This window comes from Notechis scutatus, chromosome 15 (assembly GCF_049901735.1).
Source record: "Notechis scutatus isolate UNSWTSFEM ecotype Mainland chromosome 15, rNotScu1.2, whole genome shotgun sequence".
NCBI classification, from domain to species: Eukaryota; Metazoa; Chordata; class Lepidosauria; order Squamata; family Elapidae; genus Notechis; species Notechis scutatus.
Window position 1 is genome coordinate 1,957,072 of NC_142023.1, and position 17,039 is coordinate 1,974,110.

General features: G+C 47.1%; 2 protein-coding genes across 2 annotated transcripts in view; both read left to right on the plus strand.

Annotated features, from left to right (window-relative positions):
* The window catches only part of LOC148129439 (uncharacterized), a 102,322-nt gene that overhangs the window by 70,371 nt on the left and 14,912 nt on the right, over window positions 1–17,039 (plus strand). The window lies entirely within an intron of this gene.
* Window positions 1–17,039, plus strand: part of SNAPC4 (small nuclear RNA activating complex polypeptide 4) — a 38,987-nt gene that overhangs the window by 16,579 nt on the left and 5,369 nt on the right. The window contains 9 exon segments of the mRNA XM_087944035.1: window positions 959–1,065; window positions 2,307–2,401; window positions 3,791–3,885; window positions 5,349–5,434; window positions 6,736–7,137; window positions 9,178–9,270; window positions 12,182–12,410; window positions 14,574–14,644; window positions 16,831–16,938. Coding sequence (XP_087800161.1) covers window positions 959–1,065; window positions 2,307–2,401; window positions 3,791–3,885; window positions 5,349–5,434; window positions 6,736–7,137; window positions 9,178–9,270; window positions 12,182–12,410; window positions 14,574–14,644; window positions 16,831–16,938 — 1,286 coding nt within the window.

Here is a 17,039-nt window from a genome sequence, read left to right on the forward strand (position 1 = left end):
GAGGTAGTACTGCTTTTGCTGCTGGTGCCAAAGTGTTTTGTCTTGATTGGTCAAGTCATCAGTGGCCTCTGTCTAATTCAGCATTTCTCAACCTTGGCCTCTTGAAGATGTGTGGGTGTCAGGCTACAGAACTTTTCCCATTCAATTAACTAGAATGAACCTCTGAAAACGTATCACAACGTATCAAAAAGGAATCCTTTATTGAGATGAGACAATTCATGTAGGGGTTAAAAGCAGCGTCTAAGGTCTCTCAGGCATGCAGAGATAGATAAGGGAGTTTAAGACCCCTCCCCTTATCTTAATGTGTATTTAGTAAAACGAAGAGCCAACATGTTAATTCCCCCCACCCCCTTTTGAGAACGAACTTTTCCAAGAGTTTCCCAGGACACATCTCACTGTGGAATTTTTATGGTCTCTTCATCTCCTGGCTGTCTCTCTCAGAGGTGATAGGTTCCGGCCCTCTGGGTTTCATCCCTCCATTGTATCATGTGTAGGTTATACAAATTCCATATAAGATTAAATATATTCAGGTTACATCAAGAAGGATTTCTTTATCAGTTCTCCCCCCTTGTTTTTCTTCTTCCATTGAAGAAATGACAAATACACGGATCTGACAGTGGGCTTCCATTTCCCAGAATTCCCCAACCAACACGGCTACCTGGGGAATTCTGGGAGCTGAAGTCCACACATCTTACCGCGGCCAAAGTTGGGAAATGCTGGTCTAGGTTCTTGTATGACTCCTTCCAAAATGTCTCCGGTTGGTATTTGAGAGCCAAAGAGGCTTGAGATGTTGAAGCAGCTGACCGTGAGAGGCACCTGGCTCAGGTAATGCGAGGATGCCCTCTTCTGCAGGAGGGGTCGAAGCAGCCTCTCTGGTGCTGCGCATAAGCGAAGATCAAGCCATAGGGATTTTTCTGGTCCAGCAAAACGCTGACTGCAAGTGTTGCCTGTTCCACAGTGGCATACTACATGGAGGGGAGGGACTCTGCCCAGCTGATCTACCGATGGACCAAGCGAGTGGACCCCAACTTAAAGCGAGGCGCCTGGACACCAAAAGAGGATGCTGTAAGTAAGGGGCCTTTTCCACAAACATCTCTCGGCTAACTTCTTCGGGAAAACTGCTCCGGGAGACCATGTGGGCGTCTCCACCAGCTCCCTTTTCTTTTCTTTCTTTTTCTAATAAATTTTATCAATTTTCTCTTAATTACGTTTCTTAGTGCTTAATCATTGTGTTGTCTGGGTGTTTAATTTGCTTAACAATACAGGTGCCATTCCTACTCTCCATTCTTGTTTCCAACCACTGGTAAAATATGTTCCATGTTTGATAATATTCTGTGTTTTCTTTCTGTTTGATTTTCAATGTCAGTCTGTCCATTTTCTGAACAGTCTAGTATCTTCTTAACTATCTCTTCACCTTGGGGTGTTTCTTCATCTTTCCAATAAATATTGTGCGAAGATAGTCCTCGTTGCTGTTAAGGCATGTCATACTAAACAAATACTTTTCTTATCCAATTTTTTTGATATCATCCCTCATAAAAACAGTTCAGGTTGTGTTTCCCTATTATTTTTTCTAGACAACTATGTATTTTTGCCCAAGCTCCCTGAGGAAATGAAAAAAAGAAGCCTGTCCCTTTAAGGAATAGGCAAAGTTCTTTCCTTTTACAGATTCAAGTTTCCCGGCTGGGAGATTTTAATGCAAAATGATTTGGTCAGCTGCTTGGAAGTTAGAATCAATTTATTAATAGGAAGGCGGTTAAAAAGAAATCTCACAGCGTTCCTAGGATTAATCTAATAAGTGGGTAAGAAAACCCCTTTCTTATCCTTTTTCAGGTCCTTTGATTTGGAAGTGAAGTCTTTGATTTGTGTGCGTTGAATTCCTGTCTCTTTGAGATTGGGATCTTTTCCTGGGATCTTGGTTTTATGGTCCTGATCCTTTGTAGTTGCTTGTTTGCTATCATGGTTCCTTCCTGCCCTGCCTTTTGGTTAAAAGTTTTTATAACCTGCCATCTATTTGATTTCTGTGGGAAAGGATCTTAGCTAGTTTGTAGGGGGTTTTTTCTATGTATCCCATGCCTTTAAATTTTCTCCTTCCTTTGTTGTGAAAAGTAAGCTGGCTCCAGCTATTTGAATAGCCCTGTTTGACAAAGGGTGGGGGCTGTTTTCCTAGAAGGGAGGGGAATCGTAACTTCCAACATCCCTTTTCTTGATTCCCTCCATTGCTGCTTCTTGAAGGAGGGCAGGCACACCCCTCTTCCTCCACCAACAGCACATATTCACCTGACCCCCTTTTGGCTTGTCCCTTCCAGTTGCTCCTGAAGGCTGTGGCCAAGTACGGAGAGCGAGACTGGTATAAGATCCGGGCGGAGGTGCCCGGCAGGAATGACCTGCAGTGCCGAGACAGGTAGGGTCCCAGCTCAGCACGTTGGCTGTTTGAATTGGAGGGTTGCTACTTAGAGCAGGCCTGTCTCTGCCTGCCCTGTGTTAAATTAGTAGACCATGGAAATACTGTGGACATAACATACTTAGACTTCATCAAGGCATTCGACAAAATAGACCACCACCTACTTCTTGGGAAGCTAGAAAAAAGTGGGATAGACTGCATCACCACCAGATGGATTCGTAACTGTCTGACAGACAGTGTTCAATGTGTAGTCCTTAATGGTACTACATCTACATAGAGGCAAGTAAGCAGTGGGGTGCCACAAGGTTCCATCTTAGGCCCAGGACTCTTCAATATCTTCATAAATGATTTAGATGAGGGAATAGAAGGGGAACTTACCAAATTTGCAGATGATGCTAAGCTGGCAGGAATAGCCAACACCCAAGAAGATAGGCTGAAGATCCAGATGGATCTTGACAGACTAGAACACTGGGCCCTATCTAACAAAATGAAATTCAAGGTAGACAAAAGTAAAGTCCTCCACTTAGGCAAGAAAAACCCAACGTACAATACAGACTGGGTGAAACCAGGCTTAAGAGCAGGAACTGGGAGAGGGATCTTGGAGTCTTAGTGGACAACCAGCTAAATAGGAGCCAGCAGCCAAAAAAGCAGCCAAAAAAGCCAACGCAATCCTAAATTGCATTAACGGAAGGATACAATCAAGATCAAATGAGGTACTAACACTACTCTACAAAGCCTTAGTAAGGCCACACCTAGAGTACTGCATCCAGTTTTGGTCACACTATGAAAAGGATGTAGAGACTCTGGAAAGAGTGCAGAGAAGAGCAACCAGGATGATTAGGGGACTGGAGGCTAAAACATAGGATGAAGGGTTGCAGGAACTGGGCCTGGCTAGTCTAGTGAAGAGAAGGACCAGGGGAGACAGGATAGCAGCCTTCCAAGATTTGAGGGGCTGCCACAGAGACAAAGAAGGGGTCAAGCTATTCTCCAAAGCCCCCAAAGGCCAGACAAGGAATAATGGATGGAAACTGAACAAGGAGAGATTCAACCTGGAAATAGGGAGAATTTTTCTGACGGTTATTAAACGAATCACTGCAGTTGTTAGTAACAGAGTTGTTATGCGTATCTGGCTTCCCCGTTGACTTTGCTTGTCAGAAGGTGGCAAAAGGGGCTAAATGTGAATGAGTTGTTAAGCATCCGAATGTAAATGGGGACATCGCAACGGTCATAAGTGTGAAAATTGGTCCTAAGTCACTTTTTTTCAGTGCCGTTGTAACTTCGGACGGTCGCTATAGGAATGGTTGCCATTCAAGGACTCCCTGTGTGTCAAAAAGGGTCCCCGTTATCCAGCAGCGTGTAATATCTCTCCTCCTCCACCTATGATTGCAGGTACTTGCACTCCTTGCACTACGACATCAAGAAGGGGAAATGGAGCCAAGAGGAAGAAAAGAAACTGATTGAGCTGACCGAAAAATACGGCAGGGGTAAGCGGGGGGGAGGGGGGGGACGACTTCTGACCAAGATGGGGGTGGGAGGCTTGGGGCCTGTGCTCTGTTGGGGGGGGCTGCGTGTTCAGTGGGCCCTCGAGGTGTCCTGTTATTTCTACAAGGGGTATTAGTGGCTTCACATGTGCTCAAAGAGGAAAGACTGGACTGCCATCCAATTGTGAAATGTGGTGTAGGCAGGGGTCTCCAACCTTGGCCACTTTAAGCCTGGAGGACTTCAACTCCCAGTATTCCCAGCCAGCAAAGCTGGCTGGGGAATTCTGGGAGTTGAAGTCCTCCAGGCTTAAAGTGGACAAGGTTGGAGACCCCTGGTGTAGGGTCTCCTGCTTGGGCGGGGTGGTTGGACTAGGTGACCTAGAAAGGTCCCTTCCAACTCTGTTAATCTGTAAAGGAAGGTTGTCAATCACGTGAAGTACCACTTTATAAAGCCTTAGTAAGGCCACACCTGGAATACCGCAACTAATTTTGGTCACCGCACTACAAAAAAAGATGTTGAGACTTTGGGAAAAGTTCAGAGAAGAGCAACTCAGTGGATCAAAGGCCTGGAGACGAAAACATATAAAGAACGGTTGCTGGAATTGGGTATGTCTAGTCTAATGAAAAGTAGGAAGAACGGCTGCAGGAGTTGGATTTGGCCAGTGTAGAGAAAAAAAGGACTCTAGGGGAGATATGATAGCAGTGTTCCAATATCTCAGGGGCTGCCCCAAAAAAGAGGCAGTCAAGCTATTCTCCAAAGCACCAGAAAGCAGGACAAGAAACAATGGATGGAAACTAATCGAGGAGAGACGCAACCTGGAATGAAGGAGAAACTTCCTAACAGGGAGGACAATTAACCAGTGGAACTGCTTGCCTCCAGAAATCGTGGGTGCTCCATCACTGGAGGTTTTTAAAAAGAATCTAGAGACAGTCACTTGTCTAAAATGGCATAGGATATCCTGCTTGAGCAGGAGGCTGGACTAGAAGATCTCCAAGGTCCCTTCCAGCTCTATTCAATTCTAAACCTGATGCGCTTCCCATTGTTTTGATTTTTGCACAGATAGCAGAAAGCTGGCTGTACGTCCTGCCCCAGCATCCACGAGGCAGGCCCTTTAAAAAACCAATGCTTATCTTGCCTTAATGGACATCATCATTCATTTGGGATGGCTTCTAAGTTTTCTTTGCCCCTTTGCTACAAGAAAGGCAGGATGATTTCGGAGCGTAATCCTCAGGAAAAAGAAAGCCTGCCCCGTATTTACAGATTATTTTAGTTCCAGGGATGGAAGTGACTCCTTTGTTCTCTCTCAGAAGTTGTGGGAGCGCCATCGCTTGAGACCTTAAAGAAGAGATTGGACTGCCATTTGTCAGAAATGGTGTAGGGTCCCTTCTTGGGCGGGGGGGATGGACTAGATGACCTATAAGGTCCCTTCCAACTCTAATTATCTGTTAATCTGTTATCTCTTTAGGCCACTGGGCAAAAATAGCCTCGGAGTTGCCCCACCGCTCGGGATCTCAGTGTCTAAGCAAGTGGAAAATCTTGCTGGGGTATCGAGTGAGTTCAGCTCTTCCATATGCCATGTTTGTTTGTTTGGTTTTGAGAATGCCTATCTGTTCTGACCCAGCTCCCCAAACACGACAAACCCTCTGAAGGGAACTCAAAGATTCCTTTATTAGGAGTGCCAAGTTTCTCTCTCACAGCAGACTAGCAAGTCCATCCAGCCAGAAGATGAATAGTTGTCTGCCACACCTTTTCATCTCCACCCTCTGCCTTTTATCCCCAGAGCCTGGGTGGGGCTTTGCTAGCAGCAGTGGCTCTTCCGTCCCAAGGACCGGCCCATAGATTTCCTCGGCTCTCCTCTCCTCTGCCTTCTGCGCACCTGCGCGTCAGGCACTGGACCCAGCTGTTCCTCACCAGCCACCTCCAGACCTGGGGGCTGTTGACTCTCCACCTGAGGCCCAGGCTCCCCGCCTCTCTCTCTGCCAGCTCCATTCCCTCTTCCCCCTCTCCAGTTGCCTTGATGCTGTCCCATGCCTCCTGCTCCTCCTCTGCTTTAGCTGCTGCAGGGGCTGGCGGCCAGTAGGCCACAACACTCTTTACGGGTGAGGTCCCACTCCTCCTGTCCCGCCAGATCTAAGTCTGCTTTGATGCCATCACGCTGTGGATTGGGTCTGACACACAAAGGCTGAAGCTGGGCTGGTTGTGCCCTGCTAAACAAGTGGTAGGAACGATATCCCAAGAAATACTACAGGCGGTCCTCAACTTACAACCATTCATTTAGTGGCCAGTCAAAGCTACGACGGCCCTGAAAAAGGGGTTAACAGAGAAGCCAGATGCACTGAACAATTGTGTGACTAGCTTAACACGGGCAATGACCCACTTGTAACAAGGGTCACGAGAAAAGGGGTAAAATGGACAAACTCGCTTAACAAAACTTCCACTCGGCAGCTTAAATGTTGGGGCTCAATTGGGGTCGTAACTCGAGGACTCCCTGCTGTACTTTCTGCCCTTGTGAGATGCTTTAGAACCGCGATGGCGAATCTATGGCACCCCTGCCGGAAAAGCCACTTCTGCCGGCATGTGAGGGGTCGCCCTGAGGGGCCCCACTGCTCCACAGCTGATTGTTGGGGGTCTGGCGTGCATGTGCAGGAAGCGGCAGTGCGCAGGATTTCGCGCACAGTTTTCGGCACGGGAGCCCCAAAAGGTTATCCACCACTGGATAAGGAAAGGGTGATCCACCATTAGAAGGAAAGGGTGATGCTGGTGTTGCGGTAACACACACACAGACACACAAACACACACTGCCTCCCCCGAGTGCCTTGCTCTGTGTTGCAGCTCTCTCCTTTGTGTTAAAGAGGTACAGGAGGAAGACGGAAGGAAACAAGCGCCATCCGAGGCGCCGACGTGTCCACCGATGGAGCTCCAGCCCCTCGGAGTCCAGCAGTGAATATTCAGACCTGGATTTGGATGCCCAGGAGGAGGAGGAGGAGGAGAGGCCCAAGGCCCACCAGCCCAAGGGGTCGGGTCGCTGGAGGGTTCCCAGCCTGGATCTCTGGGTCCCTGCCAGGAAAGAGCCATTGGAAGCCAACCCTGGAGGGCTGCCCGCTGTCACTCTGCTTTCGAAAGGTTTGGATGTCAACAGGAAGCGGCGGATGGACTCTGGGCCTCTGCTGGGTCCGGAAGAAGACCAGAGGACAGACGATCTCGTTGACCTCGTCCCAGAGACTCCAGAATTGGCTCAAATGAAAGGGAATGAGGTAAAAAAACAACAACACACACACGGGGGATGTAAGGTACCTAAAATCCCAGCTCCCCGATTTTGGATGTGATTCCCAGAGATCTTCTAGCATTGCCACTGAATTACCATATCTGCAGAGGCAAAAATCCTAAAATTATTATTAAAATATGACAATGAAGAGTCGTCATCATCGGCCTGTAACTCGGTTAGTTAATAGTGAGTTAATTCAGGCCTGTAGCTCCCTCCTCCTCCTCCTCCTCCTCCTCCTCCTCCTCCTCCTCCTCCTCCTCCTCCTCCTCCTCCTCCTCCTCCTCCTCCTCTTTGAAGGTCGAGTTGGGGCTTGGGCTGAAAAAATATTCCGATCCTTGGTTTGTGAGGGAATTGTGTGTCTCTTGGGTCCGAAGAAGCACAGGCAGAAAGTCCAGTCAGCTTCCTTGCTTTTATATGAAACCTAAAGCAAGGATGGAGCATGATGGCTCCGCAGTTAAAATGCTGAGCTTATCAGCTGGAAAACTGAGAGCCCAGGTTTGAGATCCGAGTGCCGTGCGACAGGGTGAGTTCCCCTTACTTGCTCCAGCTCCTACCCACCTAGCATGTAAATGCAAGCAGATAAATAGGTACCAGCAATCTGTGTGACTTGGTGAATAGTCATGCTGGCCACATGAACACAGAAGTGTCTTTGGATAATGCTGGCTCCCTCCGCTGAGAAACAGGGATGAATTGGATACGACTTGGTAGGGGAAAGTTTTATCTTTGCCTTTAAAGCACGCGCACAAATTGAGGATTGAGGATTGAGGAGGAACTGAACTGTTTCTTGGTTCCCCAAATTTGGGGTTTTAATAGTAGTTCTAATTAGCATCGGGAGGAACTTCAACTCCTGTGACATAGTTCAGGCTGGGAACTTCAGCAATCCAGCCCTAATGGCTAAATTCCACTTTCTATCTTGAATTTTTGAAGAATAAGGGGCAGAAAGGCCTAATTAGGAACCCATCTAGCACTTCTGAGTGCAAATCCCACCCTAAAGATCTCCAAAATTTACTAGCCAGTTGGAAGTATGTGCAAAACAGGAAGAGTAGGATTGTGATGACTCTGGGGTGTGGCACAAAGGCAACATCGTCAGATAATCAGTAGTAAGGAGTCCCTTTATTAGCTCCAACTTTGCCCCCAATGTCCTGATTATCTTCTGGGTTGGAGAAAAACTCCCAGGAACAGCCTTTGGCTGCAGAGATTCAAGTCCAAAACATCAACAGAAACTTTAACTATAAGTCCAATCAAGGCAAGATGAGGTAATTAGTCCAGCAGAGCAGGAGAAGGAATTCCAGACATGAAGGAACGGCAGTAATTCAACATGGTTGGGAAGATACCAGGAACGCAGATAAGCAAAGTCAATACAAGATAAACTTACATTTTCTCCCAGCAGCTGCCGCAAAATCAGCATTCAGTTATTATAAACTTTCATTCCCAGATGTGGCTAATGAAGGGAATCAGGGCTCCTTCCTCCCCCATAAGCCATGCAACCCATGTTGCTCCCTTCTCCGTTCCTCCCTGCATGCCCTGGGATGAAGAGGGGGTGGGCCTGGGTCTTTCTCTGAAACTCCCTCTCCCTTGTTCTACCTCTTCCCTGCTCTGCCCAGCCGGACTTTGACCTTCTCCAGTTTCCTCCACAGCCAACAGAGAGCCACACTCCGGCTCCCTGTCAGCTGTTCGTCTTTCTCCTCAGATTCAGACTCCGACAGGGGCATGACAGGGATTTCCCAAAACTTCCCATCCTGAGAACTGCAGGCTTCACACCTCCCTGCCTGACCGAACTGTTTAATGCAGCAACAAAAGCTATTACACAGTACTTATAGGGTGATATTAGGTGTCTTCGACTTTCATGTGAAAAGAAATAAAAATGTAGAGTTTCTGGCCTACCCTCGAAAGGAATTCTTACATAAAGCCTTCTGTTAAGAAAAAGTTGAACTCCCCTGGATTAAGAATCTAATTCTTGTTTAAAAGTGGAAGTGTGAATTATTCTTCGGTCATTATTATTTTTCCCCTTCTTTCTCCTTTCCTGCAGAATTCTGGAGAGCCGAGGGAGGCATGGAGGGTTTCCTTGGCTTATGTGAAAAGTGTCCTGAGGAGGAACAGTTATGAGCAGCAGAGGAGAAATGTAAGCGTCTTCTGAGCACCCCACTTTGAAAGGAGGGAGGTGATGGAGGGTTCCCCTGTACACAGAAGCTCCAGTCTGGGTAGTTCTTGACTTATGACCACTAGCTTAGCGACTGTTGCAACTGATTGGGCTTATGCTCTGGGTCTGAAGTGATTGTTCTGACCTAGGCTTCACAAAATCACGAAGCAGATTCCTCGTCCGGACAAAACCCCCTTTTAATAGGCTAATGTGAATTCCTCTCATTCACATCCAGCAAAGTTTTGGCAAACAGTCTTTCAAGGGTGAATTCCAACCACAGACCTTATCAGGGCTGGAAAGCTGCCAGGCCGATAGCTTCCAAGCGCAATGCTGTAGCAGAAAATACTTGGCAAGGAGTCTCTGAGAGTCACAAACAAATCTTCACACTACTTAAACAAACTAATTGTCTCCTGCAAACACCACTCCCCTTTCACTCCTTTTTATTCCCTATGGGAAGGGCCATTTATCTGTGCTTTTACTCCCGAGTCAGCCCTTGTTCCTTAACTGTTCCCTTCTCCTGGCAGCTCTGCACATGCGCACACTGGGAACAGGCTCCAGCTGTTCTTCTTCCCCACTGATCTCGGCCTCCAAAGGCAGTTGATAACTCTCAAATGACCCTGGCCCCATCTCTGCCTCTAATGCAGAGCCCTTGTCCGAGCCTTCCCCAGACTCCAAGACTGGCCCATGTTCCTCCCCAACCTCCTCACTGTCCGAGTCTGCTGCCAGCTCCGTTGACCGCTGGCAGCTCCGTTGACAGTTATAACAGTTAATCACTCAGCCACATTTGTGGCTGTTTGCAATGTCCCATGGTTATGTGAGAACTTATAGTTTTGGTAAAGCTACCGCTGGTTTATATAAGAACCACAGTATTTGCTTAAAAACTGCTGCTAGAAAAACTTCTTAAAATCATGTCTGTGGAGCATCTCAGTCATCCAGGTTATGGTTGTCCCAAAGCTGCTTCTTTTTCAAGAGGCAACTAGACTTTCTGGGTTTTTTTCCTTGAAGATGTTTCGCTTCTCATCCAAGAAGCTTCTTCAGCTCTGACAGGACGGTGGGGAATGGAAGGATTCATACTCCTTGAGACAGCTGGTCATTTGCATCCTTTTACCGAGTCATTGAGGCCACTTGGAGGTTTGTCTGTGTCCTCAGGGGTCACCTGAGTGATGCTCCTGGTTCCTGCAATCCCCCCACCTTCCCGGAAATCCATTCCTACTCCCACACTATTCCAAAGGTGTCCATTCCAAATTGTATAGTTAAAAAGTCTGTAGAGGTTCTCAAGTCATTCAGTTCATGATTGTCCCAGTGCTTCAGTGACCCCCCTAAAAGGATGCAAATGACCAGCTGTCTGCAAGGAGTATAAATCCTTCCATTCCCCGCCATCCAGTCCGAGCTGAAGAAGCTTCTTAGATGAGAAGCGAAACGCCTTCAAAAAAAACCCCAAGAAAAGTCCAGTTGCCTCTTGAAAAAGCACCTTTGGGACAGCTGTAAAAGCATGCAACTGACCTGTTTTAGTTATGGTCTAACTAAACCATAGTTAGTTAGACTAACTATGGTTAGTCTAACCATAGTTAGACTATGTTCGGGCTCCTTCACAGTCATACACCGAGGACTTTTTGTACATCTGTTTCCACTGGAGGGCTTGTTTCTCCTCCCCCAACTTCTATAAATGGGTTTGGGCTTTGGGGCACCGGATTTAAAATGGGGTTTGCTTGGGAAAGGAAAGGCTGTAATTCAGCTGAATGGCTTGTATGACTTCATCCCTCAAGGTTCCTGGAACGAGGTGTAAGGCCCAGACTCCCACTCATAGGATAAGAATGAACTTTTGAAAACGGCATTTCAGAATGAATTCTTGATTGAAAAGACAGCCAGTCCACATTCAAAGCAGGATCTGATATCCTTCCAGGCATGCAGCTTAGATAAAGGGAGTTAGAACCCCTCCCCTTAGTCCGATGTGGATTTCATCAATACAGAGAAGCAACATTGTTAGGGATATACCCTAGCAGAATGTGCACAGCAGTCAGGCATTCAGGCGAATATGAGAGAAAGTGTTTTTAGTTTACACACTCAGTAAAAACGGATACACTGTCTTAGTTGAATAGTTTATTCCATTAAGAGTTTAGCAGGGTCAAACAGTCCAAATATCATTCAGTCAGTTCAGTCCGGAGATTGTTCAATTGCAAAAATCCAGTGTCAAAAAAAAAGGTCAGTTAACTTACAATGTCAATCCATAAATCAGTCCAGTAAATATCTTCTCACAGTAGATTAGATATGCAGCATTCAAAAACTCTTTCCTCCTTCGACGTCAGCAACAGGGAACACGCAGAACAATCAACCATCAATCCAGTAGCAATCCAGGTTCTCTAGCTCCTCTTATGGCAGTTTCTCAACCGCACCCAAATTATATCATTTAGAGTTTAAAGTGAAAAACACATTTAAACTTTGCTATCATGGTTTATATATTATTTACCCAAACAACGTTAGGTAACTATGGTTATTCCTAACAAACATGTTAATTCCCCCCCCTTTTCCGGGAACGTAGTTGAGAACAGATTCCCAGGAATCTTCCTTTTGGAGCTGGAATTTTTATGGTCCCTTTTCCTCTTGCTATCTCTCCAAGAGGAGACAGGTTTCCAGGCATTGGGGGGGGCGGGGGGGCTCCAGTCCACAGTTGTAAATCGTGTAAAGGTCCTACAGATTCAGTACAAGAATTAGGATAGGCAGGTTACATCAAAAAAGGATTACTTGTATCCACCCACCCCCCTCCTTCTTCTCCCATTGAAAAATGGCAGATACGCGGATCTGACATGACGTCCTCCTAAGGCCTGACCTTCAGCGGATGAACCCCGTGAAACCGCCATGCGGAAACGTGGCTTATTCTTTGTTCCTTTCCCAGAGGGAAATCAGAAGAAAGAAACGCTTTGCCTCCAGCTCCTCTGTTGGCCCCAGAGGCTCCCAGTCGGCCCTGCTGGCCAGTGTGACGAATGGAGCCAGACGGCAGAGGGACGGGATGGGGAAGACGACCCTCAACCGGAGATTGATGGTGGCAGTCACGCCCTGGGCTGGGAACATGGTGCAGGAGTGGGCCCTCCGGATGAAGGAGGCGGCTTCCCGCAAGTCAAAAGGTACCTGCGATCCAAGCAGCAGCCGGTCTTGCTTTAAGGAAGCCTAGAAGGGCCAGTTTAGAGAGGATCTCATAAGGCCATCAAGTCCAATGCCCCCCTCGGTGCAGAAATCCCTGTGAAAATATCCCTGCAGGACACTTCTTGAGGATCTCGGGCTCCACTCTTGAACCGTGTTAGGAAGATGCCACTTGGGAGGGCAAGATAGCAATCGCCCTTAGACTTCTATACTGCTTCACCAGTGCTTGCCAGCCCTCTCTAAGCAGTTTACAGAGTCAGCCTCTTGCACCCAACAATCTGGGTCCTCATTTGACCCACCTGGGAATGGCAGGAAGCAGAAGGAGACTGCAGTACTGCATTCTAACCACTGTGCCACCATGGCTCAAGGAAGGAAGGGAAGGAAGGAAGGAAGGAAGGAATATGGATGGATGGAAGGAAACATGAAAGGGTGGAGTGAAGGAGGGAGGGATGAAGGAAGGAAGGAGAAATATGGATGGATGGAAGGAAACATGAAAAGGTGGAGGGAAGGAGGGAAGGATGAAGGAAGGAAGGAAGGAAGGAAGGAAGGAAGGAGAAATATGGATGGATGGAAGGAAACATGAAAGGGTGGAACGAAGGAGGGAGGGATGAAGGAAGGAAGGAAGGAAGGAAGGAAGGAAGGAAGGAAGGAAGGAAGGAAGGAAGGAAGGAAGGAAGGAAGGAAGGAAGGAATATGGATGGATGGAAGGAAACATGAAAAGGTGGAGCGAAGGAGGGAGGGATGAAGGAAGGAAGGAGAAATATGGATGGATGGAAGGAAACATGAAAAGGTGGAGGGAAGGATGAAGGAAGGAAGGAAGAAATATGGATGGATGGATGGAAGGAAACATGAAAGGGTGGAACGAAGGAGGGAGGGAGGGAGGAAGGAGGGAAGGAAGGAAGGAAGGAATAGCAATAGCACTTAGACTTATATACCGCTTCACAGTGCTTTATAGCCCTCTCTAAGAGGTTTACAGAATCGGCCTCTTGCCCTCGACAATCTGGGTCCTCATTTGACCCACCTGGGAATGACGGGGGGCTGAGTAAACCTTGAGCCTGGTGAGATTCAAACTGCCCAATTACAGGCAGCCGGCAGGAAGCAGAAGGAGCCTGCGGTACCGCATTCTAACCACTGTGCCACCGTGGCTCATAGGACGAGTAATAGTTGATTACGGGAAGGCAATTGCCTGTCAAAAGTTGAAAAAAACCTAAGAACATCCATTCAGAGGAAACCAACCTGGGTGATCCTCCCAAGATGGTTTCCTCATAATGAGAACCATAAATATGGGGAGAAAGGGCAGAGTGAACCATGGAGAAGGCTCATTTTAACTCATTATTCTGCAGCTGCGTTTCTTGGCCTTGACAACTTTAAGATGTATAAAGACTTGATGAGATGTTCAGGTGTTCCTTTCACCGTCCTTTTGCAGCCAGGGAGGGCAAAAATAGGAATTATGTCTAGTTCAATGGAGAGAAGGACTAAGGGGTAACATGATAGCTGTCTTCCAATATTTGAGGGGCTGTCACAAAGAAGAGGGGGTCAACCTGTTAACCAAAGCACCCCCGAAGCACAGCGAGGAAAAAGAACACAACGGGTTTGACACAGCGGTGGGATTCAATTTTTTAACAACCGGTTCTGTGGGCGTGGCTTATGTGGTGGGCGTGCCTTGGTGGTCATGTGACTGGGTGGACATGGCTTGGTGATCATGTGACGGGCTGGGCGTGGCCTACTCAACATCACTCACATCGAGGCACGCATGTCCTCGCCTGGCCTCTCATGACTGTGGGGATGCTGCAACAGTCGTAAGTGTGAAAAATGGTCATAAGTCACTTTTTTCAGTGCCATCGTAACTTTGAATGGTCACTCCACACAAGCAAAGTACCAGCAAAGGAGGGGAAAAAACCTCCAGAGAAGTTCCTGAGACAGGAAGTCTTGTCCTGCCAAGAATGTAATGAGGGTTAACGGAGAGGCAGTTTCTGTAAGCAACACCAGAATGTTGCCTTCCTGCCTTCCTTACAGGATTAGGCCAGTAATTCTAACAACCGGTTCTCCGAACTGCTTAGAATATTAACAACCGGTTCTAGCGAATAGGTGCGAACTGGTAGAATCCCACCCCTGGTTTGAGACCCTCTTTCTCTTTCTTCTTCCAGCGGACATGATCTTCAGGCAGCTGCAGACGGGCCAGCTCACAAGCACACCTTTGTTCACGTTCCTGATTCAGGTGGGTGGCACTGGCCTGGTGAAGATCGCCAGCCCCATGCGCCTTTCCTAGGCTGCAGCCAAGTGGCCTCCAGTCAGGCGTCCTTGGGGAGACGGGGGGAACCGGTTGTTTCAGTCCAGGAGGGGGGGGGGAAGTCAAAGGGGTCCAGAGGAGCTCCATCCAGGTTTGCTGGGATCGTCCAGCCCAAGAATTTGTATCTTCCCACAACGGAGCCTCAGTTTCTACCCTGATCTTGGCTTATTTGGGGCATTTGGCACGTCTCTTTTTCAATCCAGATTCTCCCTTCCCAAATGCTGCAGGAAACCTTGGTTGAACTACAGATAGTTCTGTAGTTTGCTTAGCAATACCACCGGTCCTTACAGCAATCCTTACTGATAGCCAGTGGTGAGATTCTACTGGTTCGGCCCAGTTCATGTGAATCGGTAGTAAAAAAAAACAAAAAAAACAGCTACGAGTTCGGCCGAACCGCTATTTCTTTTTTTCCTTCCTCCCGACGATCAGCTGTTCCAATGATCAGCTGGGCCAGGATCCCCCTCGCTGTCTTACTGCTTCACCCAGAAGGTGTCCTTGAGGCCCCGGGGGCCAAAAATGGAGGGCGAGGGGGGTGCTGCACAAAAAAAAGATCACGCCCACCTAGTCACATGATCACGCCCACTTAGCCACTCCCATCTAGCCACACCCACAGAACCAGTAGTAAAAATATTTGTATCCCACCCCTGCAGATAGTCCTACCAGTCGCTTAGCAATCGTTTGAAATCCCAGTGGATCAACCCGGGGCTGTTTATGACCCAGATTCAAACTTATGGCAGTTGCCTCCCACCCCTCGCTCTGGTCGTGTGACCTTACTTCAGGCGCTCGGCCACCAAGCTTTGTTTAAGATTTTGTTTGCAGCTTCCCGTGGCCTCGTGTGACAATGGTTTTTACCAAAACCTGGTGTTTACTTCCAGTTTTCGGCAAAAAAAAAAAAAGGTATCCATCGTGACCTCTTGGTTTGCTTAAAGACAGCCGTTTTCGTTAAATGGCCCTGGGTTCTGCCCCCGCAAGAAAAGGTTTTAAAATTGGATGGGTCATGCATCCGGCCTGTTTGGTGGCCAAGACGAGTTATGACTGAGTTGGACAGACTCCCTTAGGGTCATAAGCCCCTGTTTGTCAGCGCCCGCGAATAGAAAAGAATGGAGAATGGAATGGAATATGGAATGGAATGGAACAGAACAGAACAGAATGGAATGAAGAAGAGTAGAGGAGTAGAGTAGAGTAGAGTAGAGTAGAGTAGAGTAGAGTAGAGCAGAGCAGAGCAGAGCAGAGCAGAGCAGAGCAGAATAGAATAGAATAGACAGAACAGAAAGAACAGAACAGAACAGAATAGAATAGAATAGAATAGAATAGAATAGAATAGAATAGAATAGAATAGAGGAAGGGAAGGGAAGGGAAAGAATAGAATAGAACAGAACAGAATAGAATAGAATAGAGCAAGGGAAGGGAATGGAATAGAATAGAATAGAATAGAATAGAATTAGAATAGAATAGAATAGAATAGAATAGAATAGAATAGAATAGAATAGAATAGAATAGAATAGAATAGAGGAAGGGAAGGGAAGGGAAGGGGAGGGGAGAAAGAATAGAGTAGAGTAGAGTAGAATAGAATAAGGGAAGGGAAGAGATAGAATAGAATAGAATAGAATAGAATAGAATAGAATAGAATAGAATAGAATAGAATAGAGGAAGGGAAGGAGGGAAGAATAGAATAGAATAGAATAGAATAGAATAGAATAGAATAGAATAGAATAGAATAGAATAGAATAGAGGAAGGGAAGGAAGGGAAGGGAAGGGAAAGAATAGAATAGAATATTGGATAATATAAAATAGAGTAGAAGAGAAGATTGGATAGAATAGAACAGAATAGAATAGAATAACTTTATTATCATTTTGAACATACACTAATTGACACATATATATAGAACAAGGAAGAATAGAATAGAATAGACTTTATTGTCCCTCTGAATGTCCACTAATCGACATACATTAAAAATGAAATTCCATTTTACAGAGCTCTTCCAGGGTCACCCTCTCCAACATGATGCCAGAATTGGTTGCCCCGACAGGCTTTTCTCCTGCTGCTCTTTCTTTCTCCTCTGAGCTTTTCGCCTTGCCAGAGACTCATCCCCTCCTCCCTCTGTTTCTCTCAGCTCCTCCATATCGACGTGGACGGCTGCATGAAGGTGATTCAGAGAAGGAAATCCCGGCAGCCGGAGCTGCTGAAGGCCATCGCTCTGCCTGGGGGCAACAGCAAGCAGGTCTGGTCTCCTGTGGGTCTCTTTTTTAAGACCAAGGGAGGGGGGAGGAGGAGGAGGAGGAGGAGGAGGACGGGCAGGGCAAGTTCACTGTCCACGGAGAA